Genomic DNA, 21,707 nt, shown 5'->3' on the forward strand with positions numbered 1-21,707 from the left:
GGAAGGCTGCCTCTGTGCCAGCATGGCCGTGAGCTCTGGAGGACGAGCACGAGTGAGATGGGGATCTCACTATGCTCTCAGACACAGCAGCCACAGGCAGTGGAGTACATGAGAGGGAGGCTCAGGGAACAGCAAGAGGCTAGGCAGGCTTGCGTGCTTAAGAGGATTTCCGGAGTAGCTTGCTATTAGTTTGGGGAACTGAAGGAACTGCATTCCAAGCAAGGGGAACAGAAAGAAGGGAAAGTGTGGTGCATGGGTGGGAAAGCCCAAAAGTGCTCAAGGCTCACAGTGGAGGGGTCTGTTTCAACTCAGGGAGGGAAGTCTGGTGGCATCAGCGTGAGCACACGGCGCAGACATTACAGGACCTACTCTAGTGCAGGCACATGGCTCCTCTGCAGCTAAGGTCAGCAAAACAGCCTGAGAAGGAAAACCACCTGCAGGTTATGCCTGTTCTTCCCACCACGCTCAGGGCAGCATGGGCAGCAGAAGGACTGTGCCTTGACACTACAACCAGGTTCTAGGTACTCACTGGCTAGATTGGTGGGACCCAAGTTACATTTTGAAACTTCTCTAGGCTTCTATCTCTACTGTGTAACCCAGTGCGATTGAATTAAACTGAGACAGGGCAGCATATGTGCTAATGGAAATTGATTAGTAAAGTCTGCCACTGGCAAAGTCCATGGCTCTGTTCTCAGGTAGTGATGTCTGCATGGGCATGGCTAGGAGCAGTGCACACTTCCTAACCCTGCCTATTCTTCCCTCTTTTTCAGAGGCAATGTTTAAGCACTCCTGTGGAAAGAATGACCACAGTCTACGTATCAGAGGCTTGGGGACAGCCTGAGTTTCCTGTGTCAGTTTGTTGCTAGTGAAATCCCTAAAAGGAAGAGGCTGGGAGAAGGAGGCAAGGATGCTCAGGACAAGGGTGCCACAGCATAGCATCCTTGAAGTGCTTCACAATTCCATAGTTTATATTTTGTGCATTTGGATTTTTGGGTTTTCCTTCCAACACACATAATTTTGAAATAGAATCTATTTTTCCTTCTGCACTAAATCTGTCAAACCTGTGATTCTTGGCTGTATCTTAGCCTGCTTGTAGACAGCTTACATGGCCAGGGAGGAGCATCTATGAAGCTTGTGCTCAAACCTGTGTGAGCCAGCATGACATCTCCTGGTGAGTTCTCTTTCTTCACTGAAGGCACATATTTATGTAGGTATAAAAAACAGAGAGGTAAAGGTACGGTTGGCTGGGCTAGTTCAGGGTGTACATGTGGACATAGGAATAGGTAAAGGGGTGAATGTAAGCATGAGTATAGGTCAATGCAAGGGTGTAGGTATAGCTGGACATGGTGGCAGATGCCTATAGTACCAGCACTCTGAGAGACTGAGGCAAGAGGGACACAAGTTCAAGCCTAGCCTGGGCAATTTAGCACGACCTAGTCCTAAAATTAAAAAAGGGTGGGATTGGGGATGCAGCTCAGAACAAAGGTCCTCAGCTCAATCCCCAATATCACTAAAATAAATAAGCCACAAAGATGAAGGTACACATATAGGTACAGGGAAAGATCTGGGCATAGATCCACTTCAAAGTACAAGTATGCATTTGTATAAAGAACATGTAGATATGTCCTTCTCAGAGCTAATGCTTCTTACCTCAAATCTCCACTAAATACTTAGCAATGATGTCAAAATAATACCCCAAAACACTCCACTAATTTCTCCAGAATTCAGGCATCTTAAGTTGAAAACTGAATGGGAAGCATCACCTCAACAGCGTAGGAAATAGTTCTTCTCTGTGAGAGCCTCAATGGACACCTGCTGGGGGAAGGCTTTCTCTCCAAGCGACCTGCACATCTCATTACAAATGGCACTCACTCAGAATTTGTCTTCTCTCCTTTTGTACAATAATAATAATTTTCATTTAAGTAGTGTATGAAACTGTACAGAACATTAAAAACATATTTTCCAGCTTGATCTTTAAGCTGAGCCTTGTTCCAGGAGTGAGAATTGTAAGACTCTGCTAGCAGAGCACCTCAGGCTCCCCTTCCTGTACTTCTCTCCGCATGTGAGCACCAGGCCTGTGAGTCTTAATTATTCCTCCAACCATCCCCTGTTTTCCACCTGGGCTGCGTCTCACTTAGGCAGCTCCTGCTACCACCCAGAAATGAACCTTAAAGACATGCTCTATCTTGGAAGCACTTCCAATATCTTTTTTGTATCTTTATTTTTTAAAAATTATTTTTCCCTCTTCCCCTTTTATCACTTTAATACATCTATGCTGTGAATCATGGTCTGGCAGCATCTCTAAGCCTACAACCCTGGGTCCCTCATAGATCATGTGCCTGGGCATAGAAACAACCTGATGACTCACATCACAACAAAAAGTTACAGCAGGCAACCAATCAACCTGTACAGTCTGGCAGCATTAAACAGCATGGTTACATCTGTGAACAGTAACTGCTGTTTAAAAACAGGACTAAGTCAGTCTGTCTCCTGTCTACTTAAGCACATAGCAGAACTGCAGAGCAAAGGAGACCGCATGGTGAAATTTCCAAGAGAATCCTTATCTGGAAGAAATTGATGTCTTACCCAGAGTTCTGAAGTCATCAGAATTACCATACTACTACTACCCTCCGAGGAACTGCAAAGTCAACTCAGTACAGATACAGGTATCCTCTAGATAAAGCAAGCCAGCTCATGGGAACCAGGGACCCTGGGCCTAGCAGCTAAGGGCCAGCCTGCGCTCCAGCCCCAGTACCGTGTGAAGTGTGGCGGGAAGATGGGCAGTGCTCTTCTCAAACCTGTCAGAGTAAGACAGAAGTGTAATCTTCAAGGCTGCACAACAGAAATTAGTTGTCTTGCCGTATCTTCCTACTCACCCCCTTCAGCTGTCTTGCCCTGGCGGGCTAGGATACCCAGAACACTACCTCTCATCCTCTTTGTCTTTAATTTGCACGTCTCATGGGCAGGGTCAGTGCTCTTTCCAGAGGACAAACCTGTGAGCCGCTGCGCACACCCTGCAGGCCACAGTGGGCCACCCTCTTCTCCTGGGCAGGGCCGTATTACTGACCTGTCACATCCCGCTGCTGATACTCTTTGCTCTTCAGCACGGGGTGAGAGACCCACATCCAGGGGTGGTGCTTGCGGAGCTGAGGGAGCAGGTGGTGAGTGAGGAGGCCCACAGTGCCGGCCAGGGCGAACAGCACCACGCTGAGAAAGGGCTGCAAGAGAGAAGGGCGAGATCCCATTATGTAGCTCAGGGGCTGGGGAGGGGCACCCTCGGACAATGCACAGCACCACTGCCCCGCCCCCTTGCCAGCACCAGGGACGGAACCAGGGCCTTTGTTCTGAGCTATGGTCTCAGACTATTTTTTGACACAGGGTCTCACAAGTCTCTAAAGTGCAAAGGCTGAACTCAACTTGCAATCCTCCTGCTTCAGCACCCCCCTGTGCTGGGATTACAGGTGTGTGTCACCACTCCACTCTTAAAGAACGCTCAGACTCTGAACATCTTTCCTGTCCATCATAACAAGATTCACACAATGAGAACCTCTCAGCAGTGGGAAACTGGCCTGTGGAAGGACAAGCTGGGAGAATTCTGAGCGCTGGAATACATTTTTACATTTCTTTTTCTTTTTCTTTTTCTTTTTTTTTTTGCAGAACTGGGGATTGAACTCAGGTCCTCGTGCTTGCCAGGGAAGCACTTATTCCACTGAGCCATCTCCCCAGCCCCACATTTTTACACTTCTTATAAAAACAGGAATAACAAATTTAGCTAATAGGCTTCTTCCTCATGGAAAGGAGAGTTCATAAACGTCCCATACTTTAGTGTAGAAACAGAGACCGTCACAAGTGCAACAAGCCAGAAGCCCCAAGGGGCCCTCTGCCTGTGGTTTCCTCCCCTCAAACACTGCTCTGTAGTCCTGCGGCTCTGTGGCTTCTGTCCCAGCCCTGCAACAGTAACCTTGTGACTCATGGAGGTGCTCCACTAGCCAGGCTTTCCACCACCAACAGAGCTCCGTGGGGGTGCGCCATCACTCCTGCGCAGTCAGCACCTGTCCAGCTGGTAGAGAAGCCCACAGTGTGGGCCAGGTTCCTCCTGGACACTGCTCCCAGTGCACGGCACGCTCCTTGGCCCACACCTGGCACTCTGTCTCCACTCCCCAGCTGGTCTGCCGTGCCATACAGCCCCACACCAGCCCAGTCACCAAGGAGACAATGAGGAGGTAAGAAACACAGCTGAGGAGACACATACTCTCAGTGACAGGAACACAGTGCTCGCGCTGACAGCAAAGGAGAGGACAGCGACCACCGAGCAGACGACAAGATCTGATCGCAGGATGTCTTTCTGCAAAGAGAAGAGTGAAACAGCTATTTTCCACTTCTCTCAGCGACTCTGTGTCACAGGGTGAATTCTACAGCAGAACTCCGGCCCTCCAGACACGGCTCCTCCAGCCTATCATGTGTCCTGGGCACACTCTGGACATGCCACTCACCTGTGCTTTTACTAGTTCCTGTTGGAATTCAGGGAGACTGAGGCAGAAGGGGAAAGGAAATCTACTCTGGGGGATGAGTGTGAACCATAGAGGGAAGGCATGCTGTCACACAGCGGGAGGCATAGGGCTCTTCTCCATAAACGCAGACTGCACACAGAGGCCTAGAACGCTCCCCAGAGGGACCTGGACCTACAGCGTCTGACCAAGGAGCTTCTCCTTGGTGTCAGGCTTAGCCTTTGACATGCCCACAGCCTAGGAACACCAAACAGAAGCCTCAGACACATTTCTTCCATTTCACACCAGACCAGATTTTACATTTTAATTCTCCAGTGAGTGTGAAAAGAGGCCACTTCCAAATTACAGAAATACACATGCAGGACTCACAAACCATATGCAGACAATGCAGCATCCTATAACTTGCAAAGTATTTTCCACTACACAAAACTGTGGCATGAGAAGGACTTGGGGGAAAGCAAAGTTAGAGCCACAGCTGCCATAAGAGCAGATCAATGCAGAATGGCCTGCAAGCCTCGGGGGACATAATACTGCTGACTGGCAGATCTAAAAGGGACCCAGGTGACCATCAGTCCCCTTCTCTCAATGAAGGCAGATTAGCTACAATGCACAAGTATTGATCGTTTTAAGCTGTTGTACTGTTTTCTGAAAATTCTGAAGCCAGTAAGCTTATACCTCCCCTTCTTCTACTGAAAAGGAATTACCCTTCTTAAGCAGATCTTTCAGGTGTTATCCCCAGAAAATTGCACACCAGATATATCTGTGTCCCAAATTTTTATTTTCTTGGCTTTTAAAAATTAAAACATGCAGTTCCTATATGCTATGTTGCTGGCTTACTGCCCATAGTAACAGCTGGGGCCTGGAAGAAGTCAGGGGCACGTTACATGGAGCAGTGACGGCCCTGACAGCCTTGGGGGATGAAACAGCCCACAAGGCCTGCTTACATCAGCCCTCGTTCAGTGCAAGGACGCGTTCCTCCCGCTGACTCACCAGTTACCTGCTAACATTGTACTAAATTTCCTCCCAAAAGTTCACAGTTCACGTACAAGTACTCAATATAAGAAGAATCAAAGTTTGAGATCTTAATTTAGATTTGTAGTTGAGATTTATTTTAGATTTAGGTCTTATTTTAGACGATCTGACTTTACGGCATGAAAAATCACTGGTTTTAGATTCGGGAGTCCATGAACTGTTTGGGATCAGACATTTTTTTCATCAAAATATGACAGTTAGTAATGACCGAAATGCAGGCACTGTTCTGATTTCCAACACTGACAAAAGATCAGGCCATTCCCAGGGAAGTCTTTACTTCACTGCATCCTCAGGCTACAGAGATATTTTAATTTCTCTCTATTTTTTGTTGGCAAGGCTTTCTTCATGTTATATAAAAACGACTGAATGTTCATCAAAAAGGAAGAGTAGCATTTTCCCAAATATTTTAATTTCAAATTGTGGCAACTGCAACTGACCAGCCTCCTGGTTAAAGGGACCATGGCAGGGGGTGGGGTGGGGGTGGGTAGGAGTGGGGACCTTTCTAAATTTGAATTTTTTTTCATAGTTGAATAATGTATCAGAATTCCACCGTGATCTCTGTCAGTGTTCCTCATAAATACAACCAAACCATCACTACAGCCTTTTTCTCTTGGTTACCTGTTCTTTCCATTCATTTCATTTCTATTTTACAACTTTTAAATACCTTTGTTAAGATATAATTGACATAAACGCTCATGTATTTTAAAATGCATAGTTTGATGAGTTGACATATACACAGCTCCACAAAACCATTATCACAATTAAGAAACTTCAGCACATTCGTCATGCCCCAAGGTTCCCTCCCCAGCTCCTCTCTATGCTCTGTCCTCCTGGGGCCACTTGTCTGCTCAATTACTACAGCTTGTTTTCATTTTCAAGAATGTCACATAAATGGGATCACGAATATGTGCTCCTTTAGGGTATGGCTACTTTCATTCAGTAGAAGTACTCTGAGATTTATCAGTGTTGTCTGTATCAATAGTTCATCCCTTTTCATTGCTGGGTAGTATTCCTTTGTATGGACATACCACTGTGTATTTATTTCTCCCCCTACAGATAGACATTTGGGCTTATTCCCAGTTTTATCATCATAAATAAAGCTGCTACAAATATTAATGTACATGTTTCTGTACCTGCGCTTTCCTTTTTCTTGTGTAAATACCTACAAGTAGAATGGTTGTGTTACCTGGCAGGTTGAGACAGAACTTTCTGGTTTTTGTATGTATTTGGTACAGGGTCTCACTATACCACTCAGACTCTTAGTGATCCTTCTGTTTTCAGCTTGCCCAGCACTGGAATTACAGGCGTGTGCCACCATGCCTGGTTTCTGTGGCAGGCTCAGCTCACCGAGGTGCAGGGCAGATGCAGCAGGTGATGCCCAGGATCAAACGTTGGTCCCTGCACTTGCCTAAGTAGGCGCTTAGTCCACTGAGCTATCTTGCCAGCCCTGAGGCTGAACTTTCTAAGAAATGTCCATCTGCTTCCTAAAGCAGCTGTTCTGTATTCCTGAGGGTGACATGCGTGTCCTGAGGGTGGCATGTGTGTCCCTGCTGCACCGCAGTCCTGCCAAAGGCCTTGTTAGTGGCTGTGCAGCCCAGGGATCACCACTGGAAGCACGTGTTTTCCTTTCTGAGCCTTGCTTCTTCTTTTTTAAATCTCTCTTCTGTATGATTTCAAATGATAAATCAAAAGTGAAGTTATCATTTATGAACTTGTACACTCATAATGAATTTGAATTTTCGTTATCATAAAGGTTGTCTCCTCTGTAATAAAGGATTCTCCATGTTCTCAGGATTTATTTTCTCCTATTTAGTTGCATAACCTGCTGGGAAATGGCTTTTAAGTACACTGGGACGTGGGCGTGCAATACTGTTTTGTTATTGAGAAATAACATGTACTTTTTAATCATCTTTTCCCCTCTGTACAGAGATGAAAGCTACACGCTGACTCTATTCCTTTAATAGCTGAAACATTCTGACATGCAAACTCATCTGTCAAGTTAATCGGTATTTTCATTCTTCTCCCAGAAATCACTAAGAATTTACGTATTCACAGTCCACATCTCTTCCCGTCGAACCTGCTACTGTTGCAATCAAGTTATCTTCAGCGCTATTTCACTGCGTTGTTAGTACACACGACAGCAGGTTGCAGCGCGGCGTACCGGGTTGCTCCGCGCCTCGCCGCCCGCTCTTCCCTCCGCCCTGCCCCTGACTTCTTCCTCTTCTCTCAGTCTCCCTTCACTTTTCAGTCATCTTTATTTTGATTCTGCATACGAGAGAAAATAGGTGATCCTGGAATTTCGGAGTAGGGTTTATTTTGTTTAACACAACAAGCTCCAGTTCCAGGCAATTTTCCTGCAAATGATAAGATTTTGTTCTTCTTTAGCCTGCAATAATATCCCGCCGTTACAGACATGGCGACAGCCTAGGTGTCCATCAGCTGATCAGTGAAAAAGAAGATCAGAAATGGTGTCTCCGTGTCTTGGCCGCTGTGAATCGCGCAGCGGTACGTACAGGTACGCGGGAAACCCCCCGGCGCGCTGACTTTTTTTCAGGTGTACACAAAGTGCGGTGCAGCTGGATCAGGCGGTAGGTCTAGCTTTAGTTTTTGGAGAAGTAGCCACACTGATATCCATCCTAACTAAACTACTTTAAGCCAACAACACACTGTTATTATGGTTTGTGCAGTGAATACGTATTTAGACTTACAACTACCTTCTGGCTCTTCTCTTTGTTCATTCTGGCAAATCAGGTCATCCATCCAAGCTCGCTTTCTGTTGAAAACTATCCTTCAGAATTATATTTACAGGCAGTCTCTCAGCTTCTGTTTGCCTACAACATTTTAATTTTGTTCTGGTCATGATATTTACTTTGACTGGGTGTGGAATTCTAGCGTGGCATTGACTTTCTTTCCAAAACGTGAGACAGTATCAAACAACTGCCCTCAAGCCTGCAGGCTTCCTCTTGACCCGGGCGTCCTGTCTGTGGCTCCTGGGATGGGATTGTCAATTCCTGCGCGCAGCTCCGGCTCACTGTCCTCGGTGCCAGGCGGCCGGCCCGCACCGTGCTAGCCTGCTGTGCGCTCCCCCAGCCCCCGCCACTGCTCCCTTCACTCCTGCGCTGAGGACCTGCGGCTGGCGTCTTAGGGCCGGTCCTCACCTCGAGAGCGTGGCTGTGCAGTGTCCCGGGTGGCCCTGGACACCGCGCCTGGGCAGGCCTGGCTTTAGTTTGTGCTCTCTGCAGTGGGAGAGCCGAGCCCTGGCTCAGGTCCTGCGGCCTCCCTGCATTCTTCTGCCCACTGGCGGCAGCTTCCAGCCTCCTCCTCAGGGCCCCTGTTGCTTCACATTCTTGCCTGATAGCTTCTTATTGTTTTGTCAGGGTCTTTTCCCCCCTCACTTAAGATGGACTTTTTGGTCTTTTAATCAGATTTTTGATTTTTGCTTTTAATCAGCAGAGAGTTTGGCTATGATAATTGATCTGTCATGATGCCAGAAACAGAAAGGTCCTGTTTGATTTCTCCTGCGCTCCCTCTCCCTTCTGTTTTCTAAAAACTCTTTAATCCCTCTCTGATTTACACGGGTATCTGGTGAGGGATCAACACCTAAAATTCTCTTTTCTCTCCCACTGCTGAGCACCATACATTAAATAATCAATTCCTGATTGTGACATTTAATTTTCACATAATACATTCATCTAAATAACTTGTCTCCTTGCTGTGTTTCTCTGATCCACTAATCCCATTCTTTAATCTTGGATGGGTCTCCTAGTTTTCTCTTATTATTCAGTCTTTATAACAGCACTGTTATTTCAAAGTGCTAAGTTTCCTTTTCTTATTTTTTCCTTTCAAGTTGTTTTAAACTATTAACAGCTATTCTTCTATATAAACCTTAGAATCTCTTGCTAACACTGTGAATTTAATTCCTTTGGAACCATTTTGAACAATATTAAACCTATACATTTATTTTAAAAGAATTGGCATTTTATAAATCTCAGCCTTCCTGTCCAAAATCAGGCGAGATCTATTCATGGCCACTTATCGAAGGCTTCATTTACATTTTAATAGACCGCTGCCATTTCCTTTATTCAGGACACTGCTTGTTAAAACCACTCCCCCTACCAATTCATGTATTTGTTGCATTGTGAGCTGGATTCTATTTTCTAAGATTATTTCTGCTATGTTAAAATATTCTTGGGTTTCTAAATTTTCTCATGCTATTTATAAATCTTCTCATTAGTCATTATTGATTTTAATAAGTTTCTCTGTGCATTCTATTTATGTATAATAATATAATCCACCTTTTTTTCTTCTTTCCTGTCATGCACTGGCCAAAATTTGTAAAGCACTCTTCAGTGATGTTAATATTTTGCTCCCTATTTTAATGGTAAGTTAATATATGTTTAGCCAAAAAACATATTCTTCCTAGTGTACTACACATTTCTAATGCACCATGGCATTTGTCCAGTTCCAAAACTCCAAATGCACAAGGTTTGGACAGCATGGGAACTGGGAAAATCTAGATTTTTACAACCAATAGTTTAGAAGAAGCTGGTTGAATTTTACACATAAAAATTAGGAGACTTTTGTTTTAAAAGTTTGAGTTTCTAGCAATGAAGTTAAACAGATAGAATGGAAGTGGTTGATACAGCCATGGTGCAGAACATTGGCCCAGGTGAAGATGAGGGAGGGAGGGAGGGTGAAAACTGATGGACCACATGGACGGGGCAGGTGGAAAAGGGCAGAGGCATGCCTGAGAGCAAGTTTCTGCCCTCCTAACTGTGGAGTGTTGGTTATGAACTTGATGCATACACACCCTTACGCACGTGTGGAAATGTGCAAGGTAATGAGTTCACATCTCTTCAAGATCATTTCTGGAGTCTGTGGACATCCTGTGCAGAAGCCCCTGAAGGGTACTCTGGTCATAATATAGGTCCCCAGGCTCTGTTCTGGCCTTGAGATTCAAAAGGCCAAAGAGGGCTAGAAAACTGCCATCTAAGGAGGCGTCCCAGGGCTTTTGTGTACAAATCAAAAATCGGGGAAAGAGACAGACAGACAGAAAATAAGAGAACCAGAGAGAACGACAGAAAAGCACCATAAGAGTCAAGAAAGAGCATAATTTTGTACTTGCTCTGTGTACAAAAGGCGTAATATACCAATCTGTAAAAGCTGAATATCCCCATTAAAATATTATAATTAGATCAGAGACTCTTCAGAAAATGAACACAGCCATCCTATTAGAGTATCTAACGAGTGATAGATACTCCACACTGTACACAGCATTTCAAAAGATAGGAAAACCATGAAAAGCGACGCCTAACCCATCACATCTAATTATACTAATAAAATGAAGTCAGTGTCTACTAGGCAACTTTCTTGTCATATTTATTTGAAATATATACCTTATTTTTTTATTGCAATAAATCAGCAAGTGGAAAGGCATCTCCATTAGTCATAAAGTCAAGGAAGTTGTGGGGGAGGGAAGGCATAGCTCTTCTCGGATGTCCATGGGAGACTTTGGGGCCACTGTATAGCTTTACAGAACTGAATCTGAAGATGTTGGCTTGATCTGTCCATGAAAGCCTCCCGGCATAAACATCAGCAACAGGTAGGCCATGGGTGCTATGTTTGAGTGGCAATGTCTTTCTCCTTCCCTAGCTGCCACCTGGTCATCTCCAGCACCTTCACCTTCAACCTTGATTTTAAATATGTCTCTGCTTTAAAAATTCATGAGTACACTCTTCTTCGTATTAATTGGTATGTCTCTCTCTCTCTCTTTTTTTTTTTAGTTTTAAACCAATCAGCAATTTATTTTTTTTTAATTACTATGTCTCTTGATTCCCTTATGGTGACAAGCCTGAAAGCTTTAGCTTAAACTGTGACCATATTCACAGGTGTTCAGGGCTGAAGCTATGTTTTTAAAAATATGACCGTGTTGGCTACAAGTCCTGGACACAGCCTTGAAATGGCAGCCTGCTGTGTAATGCATCAGGGTAAACTCAATGGCGTGTGCTGAGAGACTGCTGTGAGCCACGCACTGGCTCTGTGGACAACACTGGGAGACACTGCTCCTGGCTGCAGGAAGACACAGTCAGCAGACCACTGGCTTTTATGTGCCATTCTTAAAACACACAGAAAAGCATCAACTGAAGACATCAGGCTGCTCCAAGCTCAAAATGCATGGGAGCTTACAAAGCCAGTGAGCACCGCTTTCCAAAGTGCTAATGGAAGTCGATGCCAAAGGTGACATCTGTGCTCAAAGAATGTGTCAAGCAGCCCGGAGCCCTTTCCCTGGAAATGTCTTCAGCCTGAAGCCTCATCATTTCCTTCCTCTTCTAACCAATATGCATTCCAGTCACTATGGTCACTCCTGTCCCTGCCCTACTACTGTACATCTAATGCCCAAAGGTCCTAGCAAGGATAACACTTATGCCAACCTTGAATCAAAAATCCTGGGAAGAGCATTCCAAGCACTTGTGAGGCTGTCGCAGGATATAGAGAGCTTTGTATAGGCCACTTCAGGAAAGCAGGTGGGCTAAATGTTTACAAGGCAAGCTTTGATCTGTTTGAGTCCACCAGATGGTGGGGGCCAGCAGTAGATGGAACTGACTGAGCTTAGTATGTCGTAATATTCAGGCAAGGTGCCACTGCTTAAGGGTCAAGGAGGTCATGGCCTGTGCACACAGCATCTGCCTTTCAGGTGCTCCAAAGGCCTGCACCTCGCTGGCAGCTCAGTGGCCTGTGTGCCACATCTGGGTCACAACCTGTGCCCCACCCTTCTCATGCCCATCTAATGAGAGCTCCAAGAATGCAAACTCAGCAGACAAGTGAGTCCCTCCCACAGGAACAGGATGGCAAATATCAGGGGCTCACCACCGAATCCTTCATCTTCTGAGGGAGAGGGTCTGTGGCCGACTCTTCCAAGCTTTGATGTAAAAATTTAGGAAATAATCTGCACTGAATAAAGGACCTAAAAGTAGAAAAACACATAGGCTTTACTTTTTAAAATACATGCCTGGGACAGTATGAGGCACCAACAACTTCTTAGACTTCAGACCCACAAATAACCAAAGCCAAGTGCTGTCTCCATTCCAAAATTCACAGGAACAAGGGGTGCACAGGCAAGGGCTTCTGAAGAGCAGGCTGGGATGTTAAACTGCACCCTAATGACGTCAGTCTAGTTCCTTAGGGAAACGGGTGTCCTGACTGTCAGAAGCAAAGCGTCCTCTTACTTCTGCAGCTCCCTAGGCTCCCTCCCTACAAAAAGTGCCACCAGGAAGCAATGTGCCAGTGACACATTTGACACTAAAAGCTGTGCCAGCCATATCTGATTCTTCCTTCCACCATAACCTGTGCCTTTCATCTGAACACATCCTAGCAGCTTAATGCTGCAGTGCTTCCAGCCGCCAGACAGTTATCTTGAGTCACAATCTTGTTCAAGTCTAGACACACTGCCCAAGATGCGCCATCAACACCTTAAGCTCACTCTGACACCATGAAGAATTTCCAGTCCCTGAGGACATGTTTATACTTTCAAGGGACTGAAAATTGTATTTTTTGGTCTTTTTTTAAAAATTTTATTTAGTACAGGGTCTACAGTGTCTCACTACGGAGATCAGACTCTTAGAGATCCGCCTGTTTTCAGCCTCCCAAGAGCTGGGATTATAGGTGCACACCACCATGCCCACTGTCAGTCACTATTTCAGCGTACCTTGGAGGAGAGCCAGCATGGCACACCAGGGATTAAACCCGGCTGCTGTGTCTGCCTAAGCAGGCGCTTCAATCTGCTGAGCTATTTGGCCAGCCCTTTAAAGATTATATTAATGCATTTTGAAACTCTAACACATAACTTCATTTAAAGCAAATAGAGCAAAAAGCAATGAAATAAAATAGAAACCTCCTTTCAGAGGTGAATGTCTGGTCTCCACAAGGACTCAGTGTACCCAGAGGACCCCTGAACTGGACATTTCCACAGAGCTCACCTGACCGAAGGCCACTAGCAGTGTGCGACCAGCTCATGTAATAGCACTGGCAGCTGTGGGTGCCAAACGCTGGGCTGCCCTCTTCAGGGACCAGCCACAGCTGCAGGAATGGCACCCACAGCATGGACAAGAAGGACGACGTGGCTACTCACAGAAGCACAGATGGGTCACTGCTCTGCCTGCTCAGATGGTAGGACAACGCAACCAGGAGGCCGCAGAAGGCCGAAAACAGTGCTGGGATGTGCTGCGTGCTCCACGGCTCCTGCGGAGGAGGAGACAGCCTGAGCCAGGGACTTAGGGCTTTATTCGCCTGCCACATGCCCATCACCCCATCACAAACAGAAGGAAATGTCTATTTACCCTCTTCAGTTATCTACAAGACCAGGCAGCATATAGTAAATATATATGATATCAGGGATCATATAGTAGATACATAGACCAGTCATGCAGCTGCTGGTTATCATCACCCAATATCATGTACTCCTCAGAAAGCACGTACTATGCTGTGTGCCCCAGCGTTACCACAAACACGTGAGTTGTGTGTGTCTTGGAAGGTCCTGACAGCTGTAATGTTACCAGGTGTACCCACATTGCTGTAGTCCCAGGACCAAAAGTGGAAGGGAGAGGAAGAGGTGGAGGAGTGCTGCTTCTACGAAGCAGACCAATGGAGTCTAAGAAGGCCTTATCCTAGCCGGGTGTGCTATGCGTGACTACAATTCTAGCACTCTGGGAGGCTGATGTAGCAGGATTGAAAGTCTGAGCCCAACTTGGGCAATTAGCATCTTAGTGAAGACTTATGTTAAAAAAAAAAAATTAAAAAAGACGGTTTGTAAAAAAGGGAATGGAGATGTTGCTCTGGATGAAGCCCCTGGGCTCAATCTCTAGTATCAAGAAAAAAGAAGAACTAGGGGCTGGGCATGATGGTGCACACCCGCAATCCCAACACTTAGGGGGCTAAGACAGGAGGATCGTTGCAAGTTCAAGGCCTGCCTGGACTACATAGTGAGACCCTATCTTAAGAAAAAATCAAGAAGGAGCTGCTCAGAATCCCACAGAAGTCAGACGTGGAGGGAGGGCACTGACACGATGAGCTGACTCTGCTTTGTGCCTTACTCCCCTCCGTGCCACCCTGCTCCTGAGGCTGCATACTGCACATGCCTCGCGACCCTCCCAGGGCTGAGCTAGTCCAGACCCCTCAGGTAGGTGACCCTGAGAAGGCTGGGGCTGGGGGAGGAGCCCTAGAGGGGCAGAGCAGAGGAGCCAAGTGTAGCTCAGCTATGGTTAAAAAAGTACATTTGAGGATGTTTACCTGGAAACAGAAAAGAAAATACTGACATCAGAGGAAGAAGACAACATCTGAGCAAAGAGGGATTTGGAGGCAGACACCCATATGCGCTGTGTGTGGCAGTGGAGTGGCAGCTCGAGCTACAAACAGCTTTGCTTCTACAAGGAGAAGCAGCGGGCAAGAGAGGAGGTACTGACTGATACTTTTGGCAGAAACTTGAACTTTACATTTGAAACATGTATGTATCAGTCTTGATTTTAAATATTCTTTACCATGCTCGCACTCACACACACGCACACACACATGGACCCACCAGTACAGAAAGAATTTGGAGGAAGACCAGGTTTAGATAATCTATCACTCACAGATAATGAAGCATACCCTCTATGACGGTTTGCTTCAAAATTAACAACCCTAATTGCTCTGAGATGTGTCTCCTGGGCCCCTAAATTGGGACTGATATGGATTGATGAGCACTGGTTTCATAAAATTCCCACAGGTTTTGAAATATTTTTATGAGGCAGATATAAAACTGTCTAATAGTCCTCCAATTCTGTGGTGGATTTCATACGCATTTGGGAATCATTTTGATGAGAACGCACACACAGGGCAGTTTGGCTTTATGTAAAAACACACTTTGAAAAGAAGCTTAGTTTCAGCACTTTTTTCCTTAGAAATTTTAGACATTTCTTATGATGGGATTTACAGGCAGACAGAGTCTGGTTATAAGTGAACATAAACAGGTCAAATTTTCACATGGCTACGTCTTGCAGATCAGCCTTAAATGCTTTCTGTTTAAAGAAATAGAAATGCATTGGTGTTATCCCATTAAACACGGTGCATTTCTGAGATCCAAGTTTTCATAATCTTAAAATAATGACTAGATCTTATCACATTGATTCTGAAAGAAGTTCAATTTCTAGGTCCACTTTTAACATAAATCTTATCTTTAAGTAAGAGGAGCTCTGTATCGGTAGAATTGTAGATCTCAGGGGGCTCAGAAGCGCCACCCAGTCTCCGACCTGTGTTCTCTGCTCCCACTGCATCAGAACTGGCATGAGGAAGCTGAGTGTGAGTGCATGCACATGAACGGGACGCCCCGGGCTCTGGGCTCCCCAGCACCCAGTAGGGGCTCCGTAGGATTCTCTGCAGCCCTTGCACACCCGTGGGGTTGCCAGCATCCGCACCGGCAGCTCAGCACAGGTGGTCAGGATGTGATCTGCTGACCGCACGTGTGGGCACATTAGCAAAAGTGACCAGACAGAGGTCACTGTGTGTTAATGGCGGAATCTTGCTAGTTCGTTTTGTTTACACCTTGGTGGGAAACATCACGTTTTTATGAGAAGAGATAATATTTCGCTTTAGGGATAGATCCTCAAGAAAAATGAGATTGTTAGCTACAAGGGCAGGATGATGGGTCCCTTGCATCCAAGCTTGCCTGTACAGATACACACACACACACACACACACACACACACACACACACACACACCCTCCTTGAACACAATGACATTTGCTTTTCTTCCCAGCTTTCCTTGAAGTTACTAGTAATTATTCAATCCAAAAGTTGGTATAACACCTTTCACATGACACCTGCCCAACTATGCAAATAGGATATAAAACAAAGTAGACAGAAACTGTCTCCTCCAACGTCAGTTGCTCATAGTCAAGCTGGGAGCAACGAAAGTATGCATAGAAAACTAGGGGCCTGACCCCAGTTTCCTGTGCAGTCACTTTATGGGCCTGCTCTGCGCATGGCCACTTGGACCTCTTATGGCACCCTGAGAGGACAGATGTCACTTGAGTTGTGCATGAGAAATCAGAGATTTTACCTTCCTGGCTCCTGTGGGGAACATCTGTACTCACAGGAAGTGATGACACAGGAATTCATGGAATGAACACAAAACAGATAATCCCGTCCAGGGCACTCTGGGCAAGAGGACCGACTTCTGCCACATCCATCACTGCCCGCATCACTGTGGTTTATCCCTGGGCCTGGGACACTCAACTCCACGAACCCTGTCCCTCTGCTCCTCTCCTCCTCACAAGAGTCACTAGGCCCTAGTGACATGCCAACTTCATTTGCCCTTGGGAGTCGCCTGCACCCACAGCCATAACCTGAGCCCGTATCTTAACTGCAGGTGACCACTGCGATTCCATTTCAAACAACTTCCACGCGGTCATTATTCTCGCTTTTCTTCCAACTCAGTTCCAAATGCCACTGCCAAAAGTTTCCTATCTAAGTTTGAGGAACATGACCATCCAGCATTAGTTGTACTTGGGAAACAATGCTTTGTTTTCTTTTATTTTGTTAAGAAAAGATCTTACTAAATTGCCTGTCTAGCTTTAAATTTATAATCCCCCTTGCCTAGCTGGGATTGCAGGTGTTTGCCAAGAGCCCAGCTAATTACACTTTTCAACAATCCAGGAAGGGTGGAGTGGCAGACATCCAACTAGACACCTAACATCCGTTTTCTCTTCCTTTCTCACTAGCAGAGATTTTCCCAGATCATTCAGACAGCTAACACTTTAGGATTCCCACTACCTTGTGGCTAGAAGGGGTACAGTTCTAGTCATAAAATGCAATCTGTACTATAAGCAAAAATGAGTTAAAACCTGGGCTTTAATTTCAAATTTTACTATTAACATTATTACCATCTTGTTCATCATCATCATCATCATCATCATCATCATCATCATCATCATCATAAGCAATAGTTATTTGTGCTAATAATAATTATTATTTATATTAGTTTTCTATGGCCATGGAACAAATCATAACCACAAATTTGCTGTCTCAAGTTTCTGTGGATCAGCAGTCTGGGTAGACCATGGCAAGGTTCTCTACTCAGGCCCCTGCTGGGCTAAAATCAGTGTTCTCTGGACCTCTGGTCTTACCTGAGATGTGGGCTCCTCTCCAAGTCCTGGGGTTGGCAGAGTTCCCAGCAGCTGTGGGACTGCAGCCCAGCTTTCATGTTGAGTGACCGCTGGGCCCCCCTCCAGCTTCTGGACACCACCCTCAGTTCTTGGCCACAGGGTCCCACACGCATGGCCACTCACTTCTTCAAGGTCCTCACTCGAGGAAGAGCTCCTCCTCCTAGGCTGTATCACCCAGGATGATCTTTCTTAAGTTACCTGATTGGACCCCAACTCCACCTGTGCAACCCCTTCCATCCAGACAGTGTCTCAGGGGTGGACCTTGTTCGTCACAGACCCTGCCTTGCACTCAGGAAGAAATCATTCAGAGCAGCACACAGGGCAGGGATCTGCAGCCTTAGAATTCAGACTATTACACCATTAGTCTATTACACCCTTCGTCAGGGCAGGCCAGATAGCTCAGCGGATTATAGCACCTGCTTAGGCAGAGTGCAGCAGCAAGGTTTTAATCCCCAGTGTGCCATGCCAGCCCCACTCCTGGGGTACACTGAGATGGCGATTGAGATTGGGCACAATGGTGTGCACCTATAATCCCAGCGCTTGGGAGGCTGAACACAGGTGGATCAGTAGGAGTCCGATCTGTGTAGTGTGACCCTGTACACCCTGCGCTAAATATAAAAACCTCTGTCATACTTCAATGGCATTATCCATTCAATCTCTTTTGCTTCTCAGGACATACCTATGAATTTGGTTTCACTAATGCATTTTACAATGGAGGAAAATGTGTAAATGAGGTGTGTGCCCGGGGCAATCAGTGAAAGGGCTGTGCTGGGTCAAAATACGGTAATGGTAGAGTCTCCTCTGTCCATTAAGCATGGCTGCGATAAAGGGCAACGCAGAAAACGTTTGGGAAATTACTTTGCAAATTAAAGTCCCATCAGTGGGCAAGGGATCAGATATCTGCAAATGGTCCTAGAGATGCACACACAAAAGTGCCTCCAACCCACTGGGAAGACAGTGCAAAAGGAGGACTGCAGAGACTCAGACCTGGGTCTGGGATCTGTCACTTGGTGTCTCTCTGGAGCTGCTTTCTGATTTTGAAGAAGAAAGTAAACGGGCCAGAGGAGGTAATGTCTAAGATTCACTCCAGTGCTAAATATACTCTACAGTGATGAGTTTGTATCTATCTGGTCTTAGGTTTTAAATCTGGATTGCAGGGAAAGTGCCACTGTTGTGTTGTAGGGTATAATCCTTTCAGTACCTAGAAGAAACTCGAGGTGAACCATTCAACAAGCTGTCATTAATGATACTTGGGAACATTAAATTATAATAATGCACTGAAACCTCTGGGTCCCCTTGATATTAATAAAATAGAATCTCTTCGTAAGGGCTAATAAAAAATAGAAATCATGGTTTAGCCAGACAAATAGAAAGCCCAGCTAATTAACTACTCAGCCATTTCTCCAGGGAGCAAATATTCTAGTTGTTTCCCTGTAACGCTGTCATTTAAGTCATTGAACGAGACCATTTGTATGTTGCTTGCTATCATCTTGGATGACTCAAAAAGAATATGAAATTAAAAGCATCAAATTTTCCTTTCATAATTAATATTCCAAAGGGCAAAATTAACGCATATCCCTCAATCTACTTCTACTAAGCAGTAATAATAACAGAAAATAAAAGTAGTAAGCACAGGCAGCCATACAGAGAATGCATCTCTGGGCAGTTATGTGCCATGCTGAATCTGTTCACAAAGCCCCATCCATCCATCTCCCAGCAGCACAGATGAAAGGAGAAAAAAAAATCAATTCCAGCAAAGCAAAAAGTAAGCATAAGAGGTATAAACAAAAGCATCGTTAAACAAGAAGTGGAATCACAGCTTTGGGTCGGTGGGAGTTGGGTTAAGATGGGTGAGCTTTTCTTTCTGTCTAAAGACCCCCTTGCGAATTTGCTAACCACATTCACTCAATTCACAGCGTTTAATAGGTGCTGCCTCTTAAAATGGAGAGCCGATCTGAGACCATTAGAAAACACAGGACTTACAAATGAGAAGACAGAAATGCAAATTGCTCTATTTTTTACCAAAATGAGTTTCAAAATACAGTTAGAACATTAACATTTCGTTACAACACACTATACTATTTATCACAAGTGATGCTTATTTTACACTGCTCAAGAGAAGCCAAGGCCTCCCTGAGAGGAAAAGGCCTCCCCAGAGTACCTCAGCTCCACCTCCTCAAAGGCCTACTCCAACACAAGAGGCCAGAGGTGCTCGGCCTGGCAGGGGACAGCAGTGTGCTCTCAGAACGGACTTGCTGTCTTCCAAGCCAACAGTTACTTTCCCCTCTAAGAGGTCATTCACAGGATGGAAAGCAAATAAAAAGCTCAGATCAGGACAGGGAAGGGCGTACAGTGGGACCAACGTGAGCAGTCAGCTCTGGCCGCTTGCAGTACTGTCGGGACATCGCTACACTGGACTGACTTCTATGAGAGAGAGAGAGAGAGAGCTGGCATTACTCAGTGTGTCTCATGTCGAAATAGAGTTGGATTGGGGAAGAAGACCTGTGTCCCAAAACTGATAACCCCCCTTCTATTCAATACCAAATTCTACCATACATTTTCTAAACCCTCTATGATTTTGCAAAATATAAATAATTTACATCATAAATGAGTGTGTGTTACTTTTCATAGCATTAGCAATAGCAATAATGAGGCTCTGTATCTTCCAGGTGAAGTGAAGCTCTCAGAACCTACAGCTTCCCCCTCAGGAAGGCTCACAAGTCATTCTTCTTGTGGAAAGAAAACATTCTAAGGACTTAAGACCGCTGTTTTCCACAGATTCAGTCATGACTGGGATTGGTGAATTATTCAATCAAATGAACTTCAGTTGCTCAGAAGCACGAGGCACGAGGCGATGGTTCACCACAAGCCAAAGATCAGAATGAGCAGAGGCAGTCTAATAGCACAGAGCTCAGCAGACTGAGGGTGACAAAGGTGACTGGGGAAGTCAGCAGCACTGTTGGGGAAGGAGACAGAAAAGGAGGAAAAGATAGTCCTTTCTTCTCAGGGGCACAACCTTGGTCCATGAAGGATAAAGATGATGAGAAAAGAGAAAAATCAGTCAGAGGAGGTGGGAGATAGCTCTGCATCAAACATAAAGCTGAACACAGACTTGGGTTTGACCCCACAATCTCAGGATAAGTGAACACGTTGTATGGAGGGAGGACTGACTACAAAGGAACGTGAAGGAAGATTTCCGGGTGGTGGAGCTGCAATGTTTCCTGACTGAAATGGTGACCGCCTGTCTGTACATGTTTGTCAAGATGCATCTAACTGTGCAGTTAGAATTTCTGCATTCAATTGTGGATAAACTCTACTTTGACAGAGGGCACCTTTGACTTCAAACAAGTTTCAAGGATAGAAACCAGATCACTCGTAGCCAGAAGTTGGAAAAAAGACTACAGGGGCCTGTGAGAGACCTTTCCGAGCTGTTAGAGATGCTCTACTATTTGACTGATTGGAAGCTTCCTTACATGACTACAAGCATTACTCAAAACCTGCTGGACTTATTTTCAGTAGTGAGGATTGGTCACGGGGCCTTCTCACTGGACCTTTTTTTTTTACTTTTTATTTTGAGACAGGATCATAGGTTGCCCATGCTCTAACTTGAAATCCTCCTGCCTCAGCTTCCTAAAATGCTAGGATTATAGGCATAACCCATCATGCCTTGGCAAAACAGATATTTTTAAAAGCTGAATTTTAAACCTGATTTCAAAGCCTAATGAATCAATAATAACTACTGGAACATAACACAGCAATGTACTAAGGTTCTTGCTAGAAAAATTTGTGAGTCACAAATTTTATAGGCAGTGATATTTACTGAAAAGCAGTAAAAAAAAAAATTCTCAGAAATAAAAAATCAAAAAATACTCATTCTGGGGCTGGAGAGATGGCTCAGTGGTCTAAGGCACCTACTTAGAACAAGCTTGGCAGAGCATCGGGGACCGCGGTTCAATCCCCCAGCACCAC

The 21,707-nt window shown here is 45.3% G+C and overlaps 1 protein-coding gene across 1 annotated transcript in view; it reads right to left on the bottom strand.

Annotated features, from left to right (window-relative positions):
• Pcnx2 (pecanex homolog 2) overlaps positions 1-21,707 on the bottom strand; it is a 213,213-nt gene that overhangs the window by 123,541 nt on the left and 67,965 nt on the right. The window contains 4 exon segments of the mRNA XM_012516813.2: positions 3,068-3,218; positions 4,253-4,345; positions 12,408-12,504; positions 13,669-13,778. Of these exon segments, the coding sequence (XP_012372267.1) occupies positions 3,068-3,218; positions 4,253-4,345; positions 12,408-12,504; positions 13,669-13,778 (451 nt within the window).

The sequence above is a fragment of the Octodon degus genome, unplaced genomic scaffold (assembly GCF_000260255.1).
Source record: "Octodon degus isolate 3935 unplaced genomic scaffold, OctDeg1.0 scaffold00127, whole genome shotgun sequence".
Taxonomy (NCBI): domain Eukaryota; kingdom Metazoa; phylum Chordata; class Mammalia; order Rodentia; family Octodontidae; genus Octodon; species Octodon degus.